General features: G+C 45.1%; 1 protein-coding gene across 3 annotated transcripts in view; it reads left to right on the forward strand.

Annotated features, from left to right (window-relative positions):
• Positions 1-20,289, forward strand: part of GDPD2 (glycerophosphodiester phosphodiesterase domain containing 2) — a 55,630-nt gene that overhangs the window by 19,486 nt on the left and 15,855 nt on the right. For all 3 annotated transcript variants that reach the window (XM_077474349.1, XM_077474347.1, XM_077474346.1), the window contains 12 exons: positions 235-338; positions 823-916; positions 1,952-2,011; positions 2,093-2,191; positions 7,677-7,770; positions 9,283-9,428; positions 10,008-10,090; positions 10,548-10,704; positions 12,702-12,923; positions 16,766-16,911; positions 18,123-18,270; positions 18,597-18,679. In XM_077474349.1, coding sequence (XP_077330475.1) covers positions 235-338; positions 823-916; positions 1,952-2,011; positions 2,093-2,191; positions 7,677-7,770; positions 9,283-9,428; positions 10,008-10,090; positions 10,548-10,704; positions 12,702-12,923; positions 16,766-16,911; positions 18,123-18,270; positions 18,597-18,679 — 1,436 coding nt within the window. The remainder of the gene's footprint in view (positions 1-234; positions 339-822; positions 917-1,951; positions 2,012-2,092; positions 2,192-7,676; positions 7,771-9,282; positions 9,429-10,007; positions 10,091-10,547; positions 10,705-12,701; positions 12,924-16,765; positions 16,912-18,122; positions 18,271-18,596; positions 18,680-20,289) is intronic.

Below are 20,289 nucleotides of genomic sequence, written 5' to 3' on the forward strand. Positions count from 1 at the left end.
GTTTCGGTGGGAGAGGATTTCATGTTTTTTCAACTCATTTTTGGCTACAGGAAGGACAGGAATGTTCTCCGCCAATTATCATTCACACCAGGCTTTTAGAGGGAGTGACTTCTATGAATTGTTGCGCTGTGGGCGGTCCTCTGTGCAATGTGATTTCTAGGAATATCCGCATCACTTGTTCTGATTGTTATATATACATTGTAAAATATCTTTATTCTTATTGGTGTATTGCAGTGTGAGTGTATCTGGGTCCTGCTGATCTTCCTGATCTTCTTCTTCACAATGATCTGGATGTATATAACGCTGATCCTAAGAAATGACATCCACAACTTCAATGAGTAAGTTTTACCCTCTCTTCAGCGATCAGTTTGGGGCCTGGCCCCGCCCACCATCCATCCTCATTCGGTACAATTTGTATCAGTTTTTTTGGGCCCCGCACCCCATTGTGTTATCGTTTTGTGATCGATGGATCGTAATGCAATTTAAACGCTTTTTCTTCTGGGTGAAAATGGTGCTTCCTGTCCTCACACTATGGTGCTCTGTACAGGCAGAGCTGAGTAACAGCCACGAACCTCTTCACATATACTGGACAGGCCAATCAGGCAGTAGAAGAGAGGGCCATGTGATGACTTCTCATTAATGTCGATATTAGCATATTCACGTGCTGGGTTTAGAGATTGGGGGATGTTGTAGAAGAACACGGACGCTGTCATCTGGAGGTGTCCCCTATTCCCAGTGTCGGGGGTGGCTCTCATCACAAAGAGGGGAAGTGACATTGTCTGTAACAAATTCTACATCATTTATCTCATCTTTTTCCTGCAGGGAAATCTTCCGCCTCCTCGGCTGTTGGCAGGACTGGTCTGTAGTGTTTATAATAGTGGCGGCCATCCTTCTCTCGTATTGTGCTCTGCTGGTGGTATGTACAGACAACGGGATGGAAGATCTATCAGGCGGCTCCAAACTAACTAAACAAGGGGGCCAGACTAGACATTGGGAATAAAAAAAGGTCCCATCATTGGTGTCAGTGGGAGGAATAGTGCCCCATCATTGGTGTCAGTGGGAGGAATAGTGCCCCATCATTGGTGTCAGTGGGGGGAATAGTGCCCCATCATTGGTGTCAGTGGGGGGAATAGTGCCCCATGATTGGTGTCAGTGGGGGGAATAGTGCCCCATGATTGGTGTCAGTGGGGGGAATAGTGCCCCATGATTGGTGTCAGTGGGGGGAATAGTGCCCCATGATTGGTGTCAGTGGGGGGAATAGTGCCCCATGATTGGTGTCAGTGGGGGGAATAGTGCCCCATGATTGGTGTCAGTGGGGGGAATAGTGCCCCATGATTGGTGTCAGTGGGGGGAATAGTGCCCCATGATTGGTGTCAGTGGGGGGAATAGTGCCCCATGATTGGTGTCAGTGGGGGGAATAGTGCCCCATGATTGGTGTCAGTGGGGGGAATAGTGCCCCATCATTGGTGTCAGTGGGGGGGAATAGTGCCCCATTATTGGTACACAGAATAACATTCATTTAAATTTTTATATATATATATATATATATATATATATATATATATATATATATATATATATATATAATGCTCTGTACAGAAAATCTATATTTATTATTATATATTCTGTATAGAGCATATACTAGATAACATATATAAAAAAAAAAAAAAAAATTATAATGTTAATAAAATTATTTTTTTAAATGTAGTATTATTATGTAATATATACGTGTGTGTGTGTGTGTGTGTGTATATATATATATATATATATATATATATATATATATATATATATATATATATATATATATATATATATATATATAAAAACTTTAGTATATTTTATGACATATTGTGTTGGTCATGTAGACGGGACTTGTTACAATGTTGCCTTCTGCTGATGGACGTGGATTGAGAATTGCGCTGGTGTCTCCTGTGTTCCTCCCCTTTAGATCCTCTCTATGATCCTGGTGGTGTGCGCTCAGCCCCTCAGACTGCACTGGGTACATAAGGTGAGGCTCCGCTCATAGTAGGTGGAAGGGGATCGATCGATGGGAATATTTTACCCAGAATGCTGTGTTTTTCCTGGGCAGGTCCTGATCATATTCTGCGCTGCGCTGGTCGCTCTGGGAATGATCGGTTTGGGTATAAAGTGGAAGATCGAATGGGCAGTGGTGGCCGTCTCCTTGCAGGTAATTTTTTTTTTGGATGAGCAAAAATATTTTAGAGGGATTTATGGACAGAGTAGGGGCTCAGGTAAGTATTAGGGGGGAGAGGGTCATAGAATGCATCTTCTGCCTCTTTAAGGCTGCAGTGGGATCTGAGGTCTTCCAGAAGCTTCTGTCACCGATCCCAGACCCTGGATTGTGTCAAAAAATGTACCCTTATTACAGATTTATTTATTTTTTTATAGAAAAAAAAAAATGGACTACCTTAAAGTGGAACTCCACTGCAACATTCATTGTTTGTTTTCTGGCATTCAGCTCGGAGGAGATGTCTGGTCACAGCTATGTGCGTCACGCAGTCAGTTGGTGACACCTACCTGATATTTAGTACGGGGGGGTCACTGTTCCGGTTTTACCTGTACATGTCATTCGATTGTAGCAGAACCAAATTCCTCCATATCACCCGGCGCAGAGCCTCGCCCTCCCCTCCCCCGCATCGCCCCGCACATTCTGTACACTTTCTGTTTCTGACACCATCAGCCTCGGGCAGGAAACATTCCTGAGAGCCAATCGGAGGGCCTACCAGTAGCCGGTCTGCCACCAATCAGATCACATCTTTATACTTTCTGTTATTACATGCAGAGTATTGCAAACAATCGACGGGTTTGGTTTTCTTTTTACAAAAACCATCGTGTGATTTTTTTTTTTTTTTTTATTTGTTTTCCATTTGCACAAATGTTGTGTTCCTATTTCAGACGAGTTCTGGCCTCACGTCTCATCAATAAACTATTTTCAAATCTTACAAGAGGGTACGGAGGGTGGCCGCGGAGCACTGCGCTTTTCCTGCCGATCGTTTTGTCAGAGGCTGATTGGCTGGCAGCACAGGATACTTTACAATATATAAAGTGGTGCATAATCATGTGCACGCCAAACGGGCGAAACAGAATTGCGCAGGAAATCAAAGTGATCCCAAAACCATTTTTACACACCCAGTGCAGATGATAATTTATTATTATATATATATATATATATATAATTTTTTTTTATTATTATTATTTATTAACAATCTTAGATTTCCAATTTTTTTTATTTAATATTCAATTTTTCTTTTTATTATTTTATTATTCTATTTACATTCTTAGATTTTTTTTATTTATTATTATATTTTTCTATTATTAGTTCTTTTTATTTTTATTATTCTTTTAACATTCTTACATTTCTTTTTTCTTTTATTATATATTTTTCTATTATTTCGTTATTATTTTTTTAACATTCTTAGATTTTTTTTTATTATTATTATATATTTTTCTATTAGTTATTATAATAAAAATTAACTAATAGAAAAATATATAATAATAGAAAAATCTAAGAATGTTAATAAAATAATAATAATAATTATTATTTTATTAACATTCTTAGATTTTTTTTTTTTTTTTTTTGGGACTGTTGGTTTGACATCTAGTTTGTCCCTGGTGGGCACAAAGGATGGCACGGTTGTAGTTTGGGGTAATATTTTGGTGAATAGTAATATTGAGGCTGATGGAAATGTAGAAAGTCATCGTTGCCTTGAAATCTCAGATATAATATAATCCAATGTATCAGAGGAAGAGGAGGGGGAGGGGTGTATAGAAACTCCCATAATTCTTCGGGGGGCGCGTTTCTCTACTCTGTCTGTAAGACGAGGTTCACCATTAAGGCCGCTTCCCACCATGAATTCTGCATTCTCATTTACAGTTTGATGTGTTCCGGTGTGTTTTTCTTTTTTTTTTCTTCATCTAAATTCAGGACATGTGCGTTTCGTTGCATTTCTAGTGCGTTTTCCATGCATTCCGGTGTTTCCATGCGTTTCGGGGCATTTATGGTGCATTCCAGTGCGTTTTCCACGCGTTAAAAAGAAAACATCTATAATAATGGTGGTCTCTAATGGGGGTTGTTCTGGGGGGGGGGGGTCAATCCCCCAACCTTTTTGGATTTTTATTTTTTTTGGATTAGTAGTTTACAGAAGGAAGAAAATAATGTTTCGTGTCAAAGTAAATCTGGCCGTACACGGCTGGATCTTTGTTCGGACGTTCGTATAAAATCGGGCATTCAATATCATCGTCTGGCCATACGCATTTCGGCTGAAGGCTTTTCTTCATCCAGACCCGACACTTGGATGGATTCTCAGATGTATCAAACAGATTTCTGTTGCTTCTGAAATCTACAAAAGAATAAAGTACAGTTTATTCAAATGTATCCGTATGGTGAATATATATATATATATATATAATTTTACAGGGTCTGACAAAAGTAAGTACACCCCTCAGTGACATTTCTGTAAATCTTTTCTTCTATCTTTTCATGTGACAACACTTGTCTACAATGTAAAGTAGTGAGTGTACAGCTTGTATAACAGTGTAAATTTGCTGTCCCCTCAAAATAACTCAACACACAGCCATTAATGTCTAAACCGCTGGCAACAAAAGTCAGTAAACCCCTAAGTGAAAATCTCCAAATTGGGCCCAATGAGCCATTTTCCCTCCCCGGTGTCATGTGACTCATTAGTGTTACAAGGTCTCGGGTGTGAATGGGGAGCAGGTGTGTTAAATCTGGTGTACTTACTTTTGTGAGAAGTCGGGATGACACATGAGGTTACATAGTCAGGTTGAAAAAAGACACAAGTCCATCCAGTTCAACCACAAAAAAAATAAAAAAATAATTTGTAATATCATACAATCCCATATACCCAATTCTATACCCACAGTTGATCCAAAGCAATGCAAAAAACCCCAGCAGAGCTTGATCCAATTTGCTAAAGCAGGGGAAAAAATTCCTTCCTGATCCCCCGAGAGGCAATCGGATTTTCCCCGGATCAACTTTACCTATAAATGTTAGTACCCAGTTATATTATGTACACTTAGGAAATAATCCAGGCCCTTCTTAGGTTGTAGTAAACTTTGGTTAGCGCCTCCTCTGGGGACAATAATAAATGTATTTATTTTATAATTAAAGCGGAGGTCCACCCTAAAGTGGACCTTCCGCTCATCGGAACCCTCCCCTCCTCCGGCGCCACAATTGCCACCTTTCAGGGGGGAGGGGGGTGCAGATACCTGTACAGTACAGGTATCTGCACCCACTTCCGGGATAGCTCTCAGCGGAAAGGGACGTAGATTACGCCCCTTTCCGCAAGTGCCCGCCCCTTTCCGCAAGTGCCCCGCTGCCTGCTGGGAAACACACAGATCCCAGAGGCAGCGGGGACCGTCCTTATTGCGCAGCGCAACTCGCGCATGCGCAGTAGGGAACCGGGAAATGAAGCCGAAAGGCTCCATTTCCTGATTCCCATACCCAAGATGGCGGCGGCAGGACCCGAGAGACGATCTAGAGATCGGCTTTGGGTGCCGACATCGCGGGCGCGCTGGACAGGTAAGTGTCACTATTTTAAAAGTCAGCAGCTGCAGTATTTGTAGCTGCTGGCTTTAAAAAAAAAAAAAAAAACGCGGAGTCCCGGCGGACTCCCGCTTTAAATTGTTTTTGTTCTTTGAATTTTGGAAAACATCAGAAAACATCAGAAAACAATTAAGTTCCTCTCTGAGTAAGAAAAACAACCAGCAGTTCCCACCCTCCTCTCCCCCATCCCAATCCTTTTTTTTTTTTTTTTTTCTTTTTTCAAGCCCCTAAAATTCTAGAAAACTATACGGGATCCAGCCATGTCACATGATCGCCCCATCTCACGGATCGCTGAATCCGAGTTCCTCTATTCGCTCTCCGCTGACCAATCCTGTCTCCATACATGCCAGTGATGACATTTCTCTGTGCTGCTGATCTCCTGCAGGCTCTTTGCAGCCACTTCCTGTCTCCGGTGATGACGTTTCTCAGTGCTGCTGATCACCTGCAGGCTCTTTGCAGCCACTTCCTGTCTCTGGTGAAGGCGTTTTCTCAGGGCAGGTTTCCGGATGGGGACACCAGAGGTCGATGTCATGTGTGATGGAACGGTCACTTGTGGTCTCCATCATGTGATGGGGTGACAACACAGGAGAACAATGGGGGGACAAGGACAGGGTGTTGTCACCATAACAGGAAGTGACCTCCATGGTGGGATCACCGGGGAAGTCATTGTAATGAAGGTTGCAAATTTAGAAATGATGTGAGGATGGTGTGTGCTGGGAGGAGGGAGGAGATTGTAGAGATCAGGATTACATTGAGTGTTACGTCGCACCATCGATTATCGCTCCTCACATCTGCGGCTGACTCTATGAATGGCGACATTCTGTGCCGAGCAACACATGAGGAGTTCATTCACACACCGCACACGTCTGCATTCATTCCCCCCCCCCCCCCAACCACCTAAGTCTCCCGGATGGAAGGACGCCTTGGATGTCTCTCAATCCATAGGACTGAGGACATACTGTGAGTGCAGGTGTCAGGAGGTTTTCCTAGGTGTGAGGGGTCAGGAGGTTTTCCTAGGTGTGAGGGGTCAGGAGGATTTACTGAGTGGGATGGGTCGGGGGTTTTTCTTGGGGGGGAGGGGTCGGGAGATTTTCCTGGGGGGGTTTTCAGGGGGGGGGCTCAGGTTTTCCTGGGGGGGGGGGGCAGAAGGTTTTTCTAGGTGGGAGGGGTCAGGAAGTTTTTCTAGGTGGGAGGGGTCAGGAGGTTTTCCTAGGTGGGAGGGGTCAGGAGGATTTACTGAGTGGGATTCGGGGGGTTTTCCTGGGTGGGAGGGGTCGGGGGGTTTTCCTGGGTGGGAGGGGTCGGGGGTTTTTCCTGGGGGGGAGGGAGGTTTTCCTGGGGGGGAGGGGTCGGAGATTTTCCTGGGGGGGGGGTTTTCAGGGGGGGCTCAGGTTTTCCTGGGGGGGGGGGGCAGAAGGTTTTTCTAGGTGGGAGGGGTCAGGAGGTTTTCCTAGGTGGGAGGGGTCAGGAGGTTTTCCTAGGTGGGAGGGGTCAGGAGGTTTTCCTAGGTGGGAGGGGTCAGGAGGTTTTCCTAGGTGTGAGGGGTCAGGAGGTTTTCCTAGGTGTGGGGGGTCAGGAGGTTTTCCTAGGTGTGGGGGGTCAGGAGGTTTTCCTAGGTGTGGGGGGTCAGGAGGTTTTCCTAGGTGTGGGGGGTCAGGAGGTTTTCCTAGGTGTGGGGGGTCAGGAGGTTTTCCTAGGTGTGGGGGGTCAGGAGGTTTTCCTAGGTGTGGGGGGTCAGGAGGTTTTCCTAGGTGTGGGGGGTCAGGAGGTTTTCCTAGGTGTGGGGGGTCAGGAGGTTTTCCTAGATGTGGGGGGTCAGGAGGTTTTCCTGGGTGGGAGGGGTCGGGGGGTTTTCCTGGGTGGGAGGGGTCGGGGGTTTTTCCTGGGGGGGAGGGAGGTTTTCCTGGGGGGGAGGGGTCAGGAGGTTTTACTGGGGGGGATTCAGGAGGCTTTCTTGGGGGAGGGGGGTCAGGAGGTTTTCTTCGGTGAGAGGGATTGGGAGATTTTCGTGTCAGGTTTATGTAAAGTCTATGTAAAATGTCACTTTGTAGCCATTTTAATGAACCCCCTCCCCCTTCCTCCACAGGCGACCAGCCCGTTCCTGCACATCGGCGCGGTGATCGGGGTCTCGGCCTTGGCCTGGGTCCTCGCCGGGTATTTCTGGGAAACTAAGGGAAAAGGTGACACTGACATCTTTATTATAATAATATAATTATAGAAACAATAAACTATTTGTATCTTCTAACACACAATGTATCCAATCATTGGCTGACGAGGATTTCCTCCCATAGGTGTGGAAGGGGGGAGGGGATGACGGGGAGGGGGGGCACACGTGGTTCCAGGGGCCCCAGTATTATTATTTAAATCTGACCTCTGACCTTTCCATCAGCCTTGCACAGTTATTGATATTTGCATAACTCAGCCCACTGCACACATCAGGACTGAGGGCTCCAGTGAGGCGTACTGAGGCAGGATGAGATGCCCAGCCCCCTGCTGGCCCCTCCCACCAGCCATGATTTGCCTGCATGGCATAGAGAAGCGCAAAGACCCGGTGATGACATCACATTGTATAAAATAAGGCCTGGAATGAAAACAGAAAAGCTTTAATCATTTCCTCTGTGCGATGTCTGAATACCGGAAGGGAATGTGACCCTCGTTATGTGCGGAGCGGTTCGCAACGATTTTATTTACATCAATTCCTTTCGTCAAATTATTTTTCAGAATTTTTTCATTAATTCAAATTCAAATCAATTAGAATTTTCTAAATTCAACTGAATTTGCAAAATTTTAAAAAATGTGAATTCCATTCGAAATCTTTATTTTTAAAATTTAAATTTTGGAAGATGGTTATATTCTTTCTATTCTATTCTTTTTTTGTTATTCTATTCTTTTCTATTTAAATGAAGAAAAAAATAATTATTCCAATTTCGGAAAAGATGGTTATATTGGTTATTCTATTCTATTTTTTTTCTATTGCATTCTAATTTATTTTATACGACATTAGAATTTTAGAAGACCGATATATTCTTTCTATTGTATTCTATTCTTATCCACAGTTTTTTTTTTTTTTTTTTCTATTCTATATTATTTTTTTTCAAATTCATTCTATTCAAATTTTGTTATATGCTTTCTATTTTACTCTATTCACTTTTTTTATTCTATTCTATTCCTTTTTGTATTCTTTTCTTTTATTTTCAATTCTATTTTGTTCTGTTTTTACTCTCCTTTTTTTTTTTTTTTCTATTCTATTTATTTGAATTCAAATTTATTATATTCAAATGTCAGAAGATGGGTTATATTCTTTCTATGCTATTGTAATGTATTGTATTATTATATATATTTTTTTTATTCTATTCCTTTTATTTTTCTATTCTGTTCTTTTTATGTTCTATTTTGTTCTGTTTTAGTCTATTATTTTCTATTATACTCCTTTTACTTTCTATTGTGTTCCTTTATTTTCTATACTATCTATTCTCTTCAGAAATTATAAAATATTTCCATTTGAAAACAATTTGAATTTGATTTAAAAAAAACGATTTTGAATTCAAATCTAGTTCAAAATTTTGTCTCCTATAATTTTATTTCTGATAAATTTTGTTTATTATCATTTGTATACATACGAATTTGGGAATAATTACAGAATTGTGGAAATGAAGATGTCTATGTACAGTGTCCCTCTCTTCTATTGGCAGTATTGAAGAGTCTGGTCCTGGTGGTGTACATACTCCTGGTCTGTGCGTTGTTTGTGAGTCCCATCTTCACCACATCACCCTGCGTCATAAAGACATCCGAGCTCCACCCCAAACCGAAGATTATAGGACATCGGGGAGCACCAATGGTAAGCTTCAGGAGGAGAATAAGGCGGGGCTTATTCTATACCCCCCCCCCCCCCACTAAATACATATATAGGGGCCCTTTTACTGGATTTGTAATTCTGTCCATCCAATCCTGAGATTTATACAGCTTTGCAGCACAGCCAGGTGAATGACGCCACTTACAGTTAAGGAATGGAGTGGTGTCCTCTTCCCTCCTCTGGCATGTTGACTGGACAGTGAAAGACCAGCAGCAGACTGATGAAGTCATCTCTCTTCTCTCTCTGCTGTCTGCTCCTATCAGCATGCTCCTTGTGTGCATGAAGCACACCTGATTGGCCTTCGGGCCTCACTCTTCCAGTCTGAGCACTGCTGCACAAGGTGGGGGGGGGGAGAGGGGGAGGGGGATGCTGATACCAAGTCTTACATTTTTCAGAGGGTTTGGGGTGATGAGCTCAGGCCTCTGATTGGAGGATTCCGGGTGATGAGCTCAGGCCTCTGATTGGAGGATTCCGGGTGATGAGCTCAGGCCTCTGATTGGTGGATTTTGGGTGATGAGCGCAGGCCTCTGGTGGATTCCAGGTGATGAGCTCTTTATATTACAGCTGGCTCCAGAAAATACAATGATGTCCTTCCAGAAGATGGTGGAATCTGGAGGAACCGTGTTTGAGACGGACGTCAGTGTGAGGTAACACGAGGAGCTCCTCATCATCTGTATACTGTCTGCAGTCTCTGATCCTCTTCAGCTATATACTGTCTGCAGTCTCTGATCCTCTTCAGCTTATACGCTGTCTGCAGTCTCTGATCCTCTTCAGCTTATACGCTGTCTGCAGTCTCTGATCCTCTTCAGCTAATATGCTGTCTGCAGTCTCTGATCCTCTTCAGCTAATATGCTGTCTGCAGTCTCTGATCCTCTTCAGCTAATATGCTGTCTGCAGTCTCTGATCCTCTTCAGCTAATATGCTGTCTGCAGTCTCTGATCCTCTTCAGCTAATATACTGTCTGCAGTCTCTGATCCTCTTCAGCTAATATACTGTCTGCAGTCTCTGATCCTCTTCAGCTAATATACTGTCTGCAGTCTCTGATCCTCTTCAGCTAATATACTGTCTGCAGTCTCTGATCGTCTTTTTTTCATTCTGTCTCAGCTTGGATGGAATCCCTTTTCTGATGCACGATGCCACCCTGCTGAGGACAACCAACATCAAGAAATTACCTGAGTTTTGGTTTCAGGACGGTGAAAATTGCACCAACTTCACCTGGAATGATCTCCGGAAGCTGAACGCTGGTGATTGGTTCCTGGAGGTAACGGCTGATTTGTCAGGAGCCGAGAATTCTCCAATATAGAAAACTGACTTTCCCCAATACCCACAGTACGCCCATCGTACATATATCGTACACACATTGTACACACATTGAATCATACAACACATGTACAGCCGGGACCAAAAGTTTAGAGAATGACACAAATAATAATTTTCACAAAGTCCGCTGCCTCAGTGTTTGTAGATCTTTGTGTTGGATGTTGCTATGGAATACTGAAGTATAATTACAAGCATTTCATAAGTGTCAGAGGATTTTATTGATAACATGAAGTTTATGCAAAGAGTCAATATTTGCAGTGTTGACCCTTCTTTTCCAAGACCTCTGCAATTCTCCCCGGCATGCTGTCACTCAACTTCTGGGTCACACCCTGACTGATGGCCGCCCCATATTCTTGCATAATTAATGCTTGGCCGTTGTCAGAATTTGTGGGGTTTTTCTTGTTCACCGCCTCTTGAGGATTGACCACAAGTTCTCAATGGGGGTTTTCCTGGCCATGGACCCAAAATTTCCATGTTTTGTTCCCCAAGCCACTCAGTTATGACTTTCGCCTTATGGCAAGGTGCTCCATCATGCTGGAAAAGGCATTGTTCCTCACCAAACTCTTCTTGGATGGTTGGGAGAAGTTGCTTTCGAAGGATGTTTTTGGACCATTCTTTATTCATGGTGGTGTTCTTAGGCAAAATTGTGAGTGAGCCCCCCCCCCCCCCCCCCCCTGGCTAGAAGCAACCCCACTCATGAATCCTCTCAGGAGGCATGATACAGGACTGATGGTATCGCTCACCTTTTCTTCTCTGGACAAGGTCTTTTTCCAGATACCCCCAACAATCAGAGAAAATGACTTTCCCCCAGTCCTCAGCAGTCCAATACCTGGACCTTCTGCAGAATATGAGTCTGTCCCTGAGGTATTTTCTGGAGAGAAGTGGCTTCTCTGCTGTCCTACCTGGGGCCCCCCGATCCACCCCCTCTGCACTGGCGGTGCTCCGATCCACCCTCTCTGCACTGTTGGTGCCCCCATCTGCACTGGTGTTGCCCCTATCCCGCAGCTGAATCGCCTGTAGGAGACGGTCCTGGCACTTGCTGGACTTTCTTGGGAGCCCTGAAGCCTTCTTCACCAATGCAGCGGAAATGTTTTTTAATTGGATTAAGTTCATTTTTATTCATCAGATCGCTCTTCATAACATTCCGGAGTATATGCAAATTGCCATCATAAGAACTGAGGCAGCGGACTTTGTGAAAATGTAATATTTGTGTCCTTCTCAAAACTTTTGGCCACGGCTGTAATCTGCAGAGAAGAGTTGTGATGACACAGTATACGGTCATATATAGCGTGTATCATGTCATCGTTGTGTGGACAGGGTATAAGGTGATACCAGTCCGGTGTTCTCTGTATCTGAATATTCAATGTAGATGTGTTTTGTATCTTCATCCCCGTCCTGAGGTCTTGGCAGATTGCTGTCAATGCATTTTGGGGGAAAAAGCCTTCCAATGTGTAGTGTGTGTGTCTTCGGCCAACTCTCCTGAAATGGAGATTTCAGAAAACCTCCCTACTGGGGGCCCCCTTCCTGTCCTTGGGGCCCCAAAGCAGCTGCATGTCCTATTATGGTTATACCACTGGGTGTCACCCTTGGACGGGATGTGTTACTGGCAGGATCTCCAGGTGCAAATGAAGATCTGCAGCCAGCACAATGAAGGGACTTGTAAGCCACAGGATATGAAATTTTTGTTTTTTGAGTTTAGATTGCAATGTATAGAATTATTGATGAAGAGAGCCGGTCACAGGTGAGGTAATGTGGATTACAGGTGGGTGATGAGAAGAGCCGGTACCGGTCACAGGTGAGGTGATGAGGAGAGCCGGTACCGGTCACAGGTGGGGTGATGAGGCGAGCCGGTACCGGTCACAGGTGGGTGATGAGGATTACAGATGGGGGGGTAATAGATGGTCATTGTGATGTTCTTTATGTTCTCTTCTATTTTAGAGAAATCCATTTGGAACAAACAACTTGCTGTCTGCTGCTGACCAAGAAGAGGTTAAACAACAGAAAATCCCATCTCTGGAGGAGATTGTAAATGCATGCAAAGACCGGAACATTTCCCTGATATTCGATCTGCGTCCGCCACCGCCCGGCCACCCATATAATGAGAGCTTTGTGAACGTTACAGTGAGCACCATCCTCAACACTTCCATCAGTGAGGAGCTGGTGAGTCTGACCTCTGACCTCCCCTCCAGTCTGAAATGTAACTTTCAGTGCATTCCAATATCAATCACTTGTATCCAAGAATAATAGGATTTTTTGTACTGTAAAATCCTTTTCTCTGTAATTCACCGATTGACTCTATAACTGGAGATTACTAGGCAAAGTTGTAACACAACACTTCAGAACTTTTAGTTCCTAGGTCCCTAGGCTACAACCCCCACAGCCTGCCCCAGCAGACTCAGCACATCAACAAGCAGTATAACGTAAAGAGAAAAAGGAGGGGCGGGTGCTGTGTCGGTCTGTGAATTACAGAGAAAGGGATTTTACAATGAGTACAAAAAATCCTATTTTCTTATATTCACCGACCGACACAGCTCCTCTCAAAATGGGACGTCCCCAAGCAGTGCCAAATGAGGGGTGGGAAAAACGGCATAAAAACGTCATCCAGTGAAACTAAACCCACAAAACAGCAGTGTCTGGAAAAACACCACCATATAACCGGGTATCCTCAACAGGAGTGATCCCCAAGACCGCAACATTGCAGAAGTAATGCAACAGTGCATAAACACAACAGTACTATGTTTTTATTGAAAAACCAGGAAAAACAAAGCTTGCACATCCAATTGCAACTACATGGCCACCTGCAAAACTTTGCAGCCAAAACAGGCATCAGCCGATGCACTGACGTCTACCTTGTAGAACTTGGTAAACGTATGGACAGATGACCAGGTTGCCGCCTTACACACCTGAGCAACTGACGCTTGGTGTCAGAAGGCCCAACACGTTCCGATTGCCCTTGTAGAGTGTGCCGTGACCGGAAAGGGGGGCAGCTGCCCCTTCAAGGCGTAGGCTTGTACTACAATCTGTCTGATCCACCTGGAAATGCTGGCTGACGAGACCGCCATACCCTTCTTTGGACCAGCCACCGGAACAAACAGTGAGTCCGACTTCCAAAAGGGAGCCGTGGCAGACAAATACACCTTCAGAGCCCTAACCACGTCGAGAGCGTGAAGGGCCACCTCTTTGGGGTGCTTCGGCTTAGGACACAACGATAGTAATACAATGTCCTCATTGATATGAAAAGCCAAGACCACCTTCGGTAGAAAAGATGGTTGTGGACGCAACACCACCTTATCCCTGTGGATGATAGGGCGACTTGCAAGACAAGGCCGCCAATTCCAAAACCCTCCTGGCCGAGGTAATGGCCACTAGAAAGACCACTTTGGGAAAGAGTCAACAGGGGAATCTCCCTGATATTTTCAAACGGCGGTTTTTGCTGCGCCGACAATACCAGGTTCAAATCCCATGATCCCATGCTGACCCGAGCCTGTCTGCCACCCGAAGGGGACTTAGGACAGTGACAGTCCCACCCTCCTGTTGCTGCTGACTGAGGGGCTCTAACCCACTGGACTCACCACCCTGAGCAGTTCCGCGCTGTATTACAGCAGTGCCTGTCGATCCCCAGCGCTTCCAGATGCAGAGATAGCAAAACTGTGTTGGTGGCCGGACGGCCGGTCGCATGATTGGTGAGCGATCTGACACACGTGTCCAGAATCACAGGATAAACCTCCCAGCGCTCTGTGATGACCAAACAGGAAGCTGAGGGCACAGGGGCTGCTGCTAGAGCACAAAAAACACGGTCCGGCTACAAGAAAATGGCCGCCAGTGTTCTAATAGAGAATCACTAGGAAAATGGCTGCTTGAAGCCAGAAGCATGTCTGACCCTTGCCCATACTTAAAATATTCGCCGAACAGCGCTATGAGAGGCTAGAGAAAACATATGGCAGACACAGCGCTGCACGAACACAGGGGAAGACCACACAGGCATCCAGCGGGACTAAGCTGCAGGACCCAGGCACCCCAGTAGAGATAAACCCCCAGGTGAGAGCCCAGGGCACACGCACTCATCGCTCAGCCTCATGGCCCCTCCCTGTGAGGGGGGAAGGAGGGGTGTTAGGGCCCGGGGAGAGAAGAGAGGGGGGCCCCCAAATCGACCTCCCAGGGAATGCCCAGCTGCTCCACCCTGCTGAGACAGGGAGAGCTGTACTTACCAGTCCTGAAGAGCTGGAGGACATCCCATGGTAGTCAACTCCTGATCAGTACAGGGAAGACTACTGGCCCGGCATACTGTGACGCAGACATCAGTAGCCCGGTCATATGTAAGCCCCAGAGCATAAAGCTCACTGACCACCTCTGAAGCTGAGGTATGTCGTGGCCTGCCGAGCCGTAGCTGCGTCCTGCGCTGGATGGCCGGACTGGGGAGACTACAAGAATAAGTGAACCAGCCTGTCGCCCAGCCAGCTGTTGATAGAAGATCACAGGATCATTCATCTTGTGCAAAAAGCCAAGCTTCTGCATAAAAAAAAAACATGGACCTATGGGCCCACAGGGTTCCTAGGTGCATCTCCTTCACTAGGCAAAATAAAACTGAGTCTGCTGGGGCAGGCTGTGGGGGTTGTAGCCTAGGGACCGCCCCCTGGGCGGAACTAAAAGTTCTGAAGTGTTACAACTTTGCCTAATAATCTCCAGTGATAGGGCTGACAACCCATTTTGTTACAGAGAGGAGCTGTGTCAGCCGGTGAATATAAGAGAAATTACAGGTTCTGATAGTTATGGAAGACATGTCCCATCTATACATTCATACCCTAATCAGGAAATAATATAGAACAACAATGGAATTTATGACATTCTACTCCATATAAAAGTCAGTGGTACTCGCTCTAACTATGCTCACTCTTGTTTTCAAAGTTGGAAGAAATCCCCCAGTCATTCAGTCTCTTGATTTCCCCCCCCCCCCCCAGTCAATCTGTCCCCGAAGTCTCTTGTTCCCCAATCATTCAGTCGCCAAGTCTCTCGGTCCCCCAGTCTCCCTTGTCAGAATACAATAGAACACTTCACAACATCACTTTGTTCTCACAACATCAAGTCGTTCAATCTCGTAGAGTCCCAGCCTCGTATTGCCCCGTAGTCTCCCAGTCAGTCTCATACTGTCCCGTAGTGTCCCACAGTCTCCCAGTCAGTCTCATACTGTCCCGTAGTGTCCCACAGTCTCCCAGTCAGTCTCGTAGTGTCCCAGCCTTATAGTGTCTCGTAGTGTCCCAGCCTTATAGTGTCTCGTAGTGTCCCAGCCTTATAGGGTCTCGTAGCGTCCCATTCAGTTTCGTAGTGTCCCAGTCAGCCCCGTAGTCTGAGATGTAAAAAACAAAAAGGGCGCACCAGCCATGTGCATTATCCTTTTGGTTGTATTTATTAGAAAGACAAAAGGAAAAATAAACAAACACGTGTATGCACATCAGCACCTGTAGTGGATTAGTTAATCAGCCAGGAGGAAAGCCAAAGTCAAAGCACCTCCCACTTTCCCAGTGAGGGAAAAAAAAGCACAACGTTCAAGAAACTGCTGAAGGCAAATTCTCAGGTGACACACGAGCTTACCAGCTCATACCGCCATTATAGATTACAAATGGGCATCCTTTCCATATATGTAAATGTATCACTCACATTACTGTACAGTCCCCACTATAAGCGCGTCCGCAAAACGACTAGTGTCCCTGTCCCCCATCTTCTACAATAGAACGGCGGGAAAGATCACTGCATCAACATTACTTGTATGGATGTGGGGATCTGTCCGTTTTTTGTTTTAACCTGCTGATTGAACAAAATAAAACGATGTGTGTACTCTGCATACGATCCCAGAGGTGAATGTCTTGGCCCCCCACATTCACCCAGCAGATCCCCACACACGCAGTGAGTTTTGGTGATCAGACTGATTAATAGAAATTAATGTTTCCACAGATGTTCAGTGTAATTCATGAAATGTCCTGACTCCTCTTTCCTGCTCCCGGTAGATCCTTTGGCTTCCTGATGATAACCGGGAGGAGGTCATACAGAGAGCTCCGGGATTTAAGCAGATTTTTGGAAGGAAGAGACTGACGAACGACACGCTGGACGCCGTCAATTTGTCCTACACAAATCTGAGTGTAGCCGAGATCCGGTGAGACGGCCGCAGTGACGTGTATTGGATACATTGTTTTTATCATATCTTTTAATGTTCTAGAAATATATTGGACTATCTCTTGTACTATGTCTGTAGTCTGACCGTCTCCCGTACCATGTCTGCAGTCTCTGACCGTCTCCCGTACCATGTCTGCAGTCTCTGACCGTCTCCCGTACCATGTCTGCAGTCTCTGACCGTCTCCCGTACCATGTCTGCAGTCTCTGACCGTCTCCCGTACCATGTCTGCAGTCTCTGACCGTCTCCCGTACCATGTCTGCAGTCTCTGACCGTCTCCCGTACCATGTCTGCAGTCTCTGACCGTCTCCCGTACCATGTCTGCAGTCTCTGACCGCCTCCCGTACCATGTCTGCAGTCTCTGACCGCCTCCCGTACCATGTCTGCAGTCTCTGACCGTCTTCCCGTATTATTATGTCTGCAGTCTCTGACCGTCTTCCCGTATTATTATGTCTGCAGTCTCTGACCGTCTTCCCGTATTATTATGTCTGCAGTCTCTGACCGTCTTCCCGTATTATTATGTCTGCAGTCTCTGACCGTCTTCCCGTATTATTATGTCTGCAGCCTCTGACCGTCTTCCCGTATTATTATGTCTGCAGCCTCTGGCAGATTTTTATAGCATTACAATATCACAGAATTTTACACTTGAGGCCCCCTATATCAAGTAATTGACAACTATTGTTCTAGAGCACCCTGGTAGCCCAAAAACCTTGTTTTAATAACCACTTTTTGACAATCTACCTCAATTTTAACTTGAGGTGTATCTAAAACCAACAATTTCTGGTTTAGTTTTGGATGGAGTGAGGAACAGTTTTGAACCTCCATCAGGTTTGTATTACTTTCGTATCCTCATTGTTAGGATCCACCTTACTTTATTTGTCCTGGTGACTATTGTCGCCAGAAAGTGATGGAAATTCCAAATCTTTGCAGTTGTCACCATAACAGGAATAGAGAAAAAGGCTTTCAATGGGGACACCTGTTCCAGAGACAACTGTCTAAGGGATTTCCATGACTTTGGAGAGATTTCCTTTTAACTTCCTGTTGCGTCTCCGATGTAGGAAGTGAGTTGAAATCTCCACAATCTGACACAACGAATAAGGTGGCTCTTGAGGTTTTGGTCTGCTCTAATTATTTGTATTAGAAGTTCATCTTGCTGGTTGTGTTTTATTTACATCCATATTCTTGGTTCCCAGGTCATACCGCAAAGACAATATTTCAGTGAATCTGTTTGTGGTAAATGAACCCTGGCTGTTCTCGCATCTGTGGTGTGCAGGAGCCACATCTGTCACCTCTAATGCCTTCCAGCTGCTGAAAGACATGAAGAGACCCATATGGCTGATGGTGAGTAAGCACTGGTTACAGAAGAAGACTGCCATCTCACATTCTTCTACATTACAAGTCTGTGGAAGGGCATTTGTGATAAGGGGTGTGGCTGTTACTCAACTCTGCCAGCACAGAGCACTGCAGAGGGAAGCCATAAAGCGGCGTAGAAAAGGTATATTATGGCATTTACAACGAAAAATCACTCGCACACAATAACATGGGGTGTAAAACAATGGAGATAAAAAGGTGAGAGACTTCAACTTCAGTTGGGACATAAAAGACACAAGGGGGCTTACTTAAGTCTTGTTCCTCCCGATGACGTTTGTACTTTTTTGTTCCTACAGGATCCTGATAATTACTTGATCATTTGGATTGTAGCGGATGTTGTGGCGCTTATCCACATTGTATGGGCATTTGTGATTCAGAAGTAAGTGGGAGAAAGCTAAGCTGGGACTGCAATTTTATATGGAGAGGGCCATTTAACTCCAAGATTTGTTTTCCACCAACCCTATTCCTATGTCCCAAAAATTAAATAAGGGCACGAAAAGTTTTCACATACTACACTATATATGGACAATGTCTGTGGACCCCATCTAAATGATGGAGTTCAGGGGTCCAGTGAAGGGTCCGGGTAATCCTCCATCATACAAAAACATTGTAGACAATTGTGTTCTTCTAACCTTGTGGTAACAGTTTGGTGAAGACCCTTTTTTGTTCCAGCATGACTGTGCCCCTGTTTACAAAACCAGCTCCATAAAGACCTGGTGTGATCAGGGTGTTGTGGAGGAACTAGTCCAGTGATGATGAACCTTGGCACCCCAGATGTTTTGGAACTACATTTCCATGATGCTCAGCTACACTGCAGAGTGCATGAGAATCATGGGAAATGTAGTTCCCAAACATCTAGGGTACCAAGGTTCACCATCACTGAACTAGTGTCCTGTACTGAGCCCTGACCTCAACCCTACTTTTGGAAGACCTTTTGGTATAAGGTCTTCTCGGCCAACATCAGTACTTGTCCTTAACCCTACGGAACACTCTTGGAACGAGGTCTTCTCATCTCAAAGGCATTCAGTGGGTTTTAGGTCATGGAGGAACTCAAATGTCCTGCACAGAGCCCCTGACCTTAACCCTACTGAACACCTTTGCGATAAATTGGAATGCTGATGGTGAGCCAGGTCACCTTTTTGGTATAAGGTCTTCTTAGCCAACATCAGTACCTGTCCTTAACCCTATGGAACACTGTTGGAATGTGGTCTTCTCATCTCAAAGGCATTCAGTGGGTTTGAGGTCATGGAGGAACTCAAGTGTCCTGTACAGAGCCCTGACCTCCAACCCTACTTTTGGAAGACCTTTTGGTATAAGGTCTTCTCAGCCAACATCCGTACCTGTTCTTAACCCTACGGAACACTCTTGAAATGAAGTCTTCTCATCTCAAAGGTGTTCAGTGGGTTTGAGGTCATGGAGGAACTCGAACGTCCTGCACAGAGCCCCTGACCTTACCTCTACTGAACACCTTTGGGATGAATTGGAATGCTGATGGTGAGACAGGTCTTTATTTTCTTTTTTGCCGCTCAACGCGAGGCTTGAAATGTGAGTCAGGTCTTCTCATCCAACATTAGTGGTTGACCTCAAAAATGGGCACAGACACCCTTCAAAATCTTCCCAAAAAAGTGGAGCCTCTTATAACTACAAAAAAGGGCAACTCCATATTAATGGCCATAGTGTTGGAATCAGATGTTTAACAAGCTGGTATTGGTGTGATGGTTGTAGGAATATTAGTATCCTGCACAAAGCCCTGTCCTCAACCCTACTGAACGCCTTTGGAATGAATTGTAATGCCGATGGTGTGCCAGGTCTTTTTTTGGTGTCCAACATGTGAGCCAGGTCTTCCCATCTAACATCAGTACCTGACCTCACAAATGGCCCCAAATTCTCAGACGCCCTCCAAAATCTTGTGGAAAGTCTTCTCAGAAGAGTAGAGGATGTTATAGCACCAATGGGGAACCATTGCTTTAGGATGGGGTGTCCAAATCA

This window comes from Lithobates pipiens, unplaced genomic scaffold (genome assembly GCF_037356315.1).
Source record: "Lithobates pipiens isolate NorthernLeopardFrog02 unplaced genomic scaffold, aLitPip1_a1.2 Scaffold_1, whole genome shotgun sequence".
NCBI lineage: Eukaryota > Metazoa > Chordata > Amphibia > Anura > Ranidae > Lithobates > Lithobates pipiens.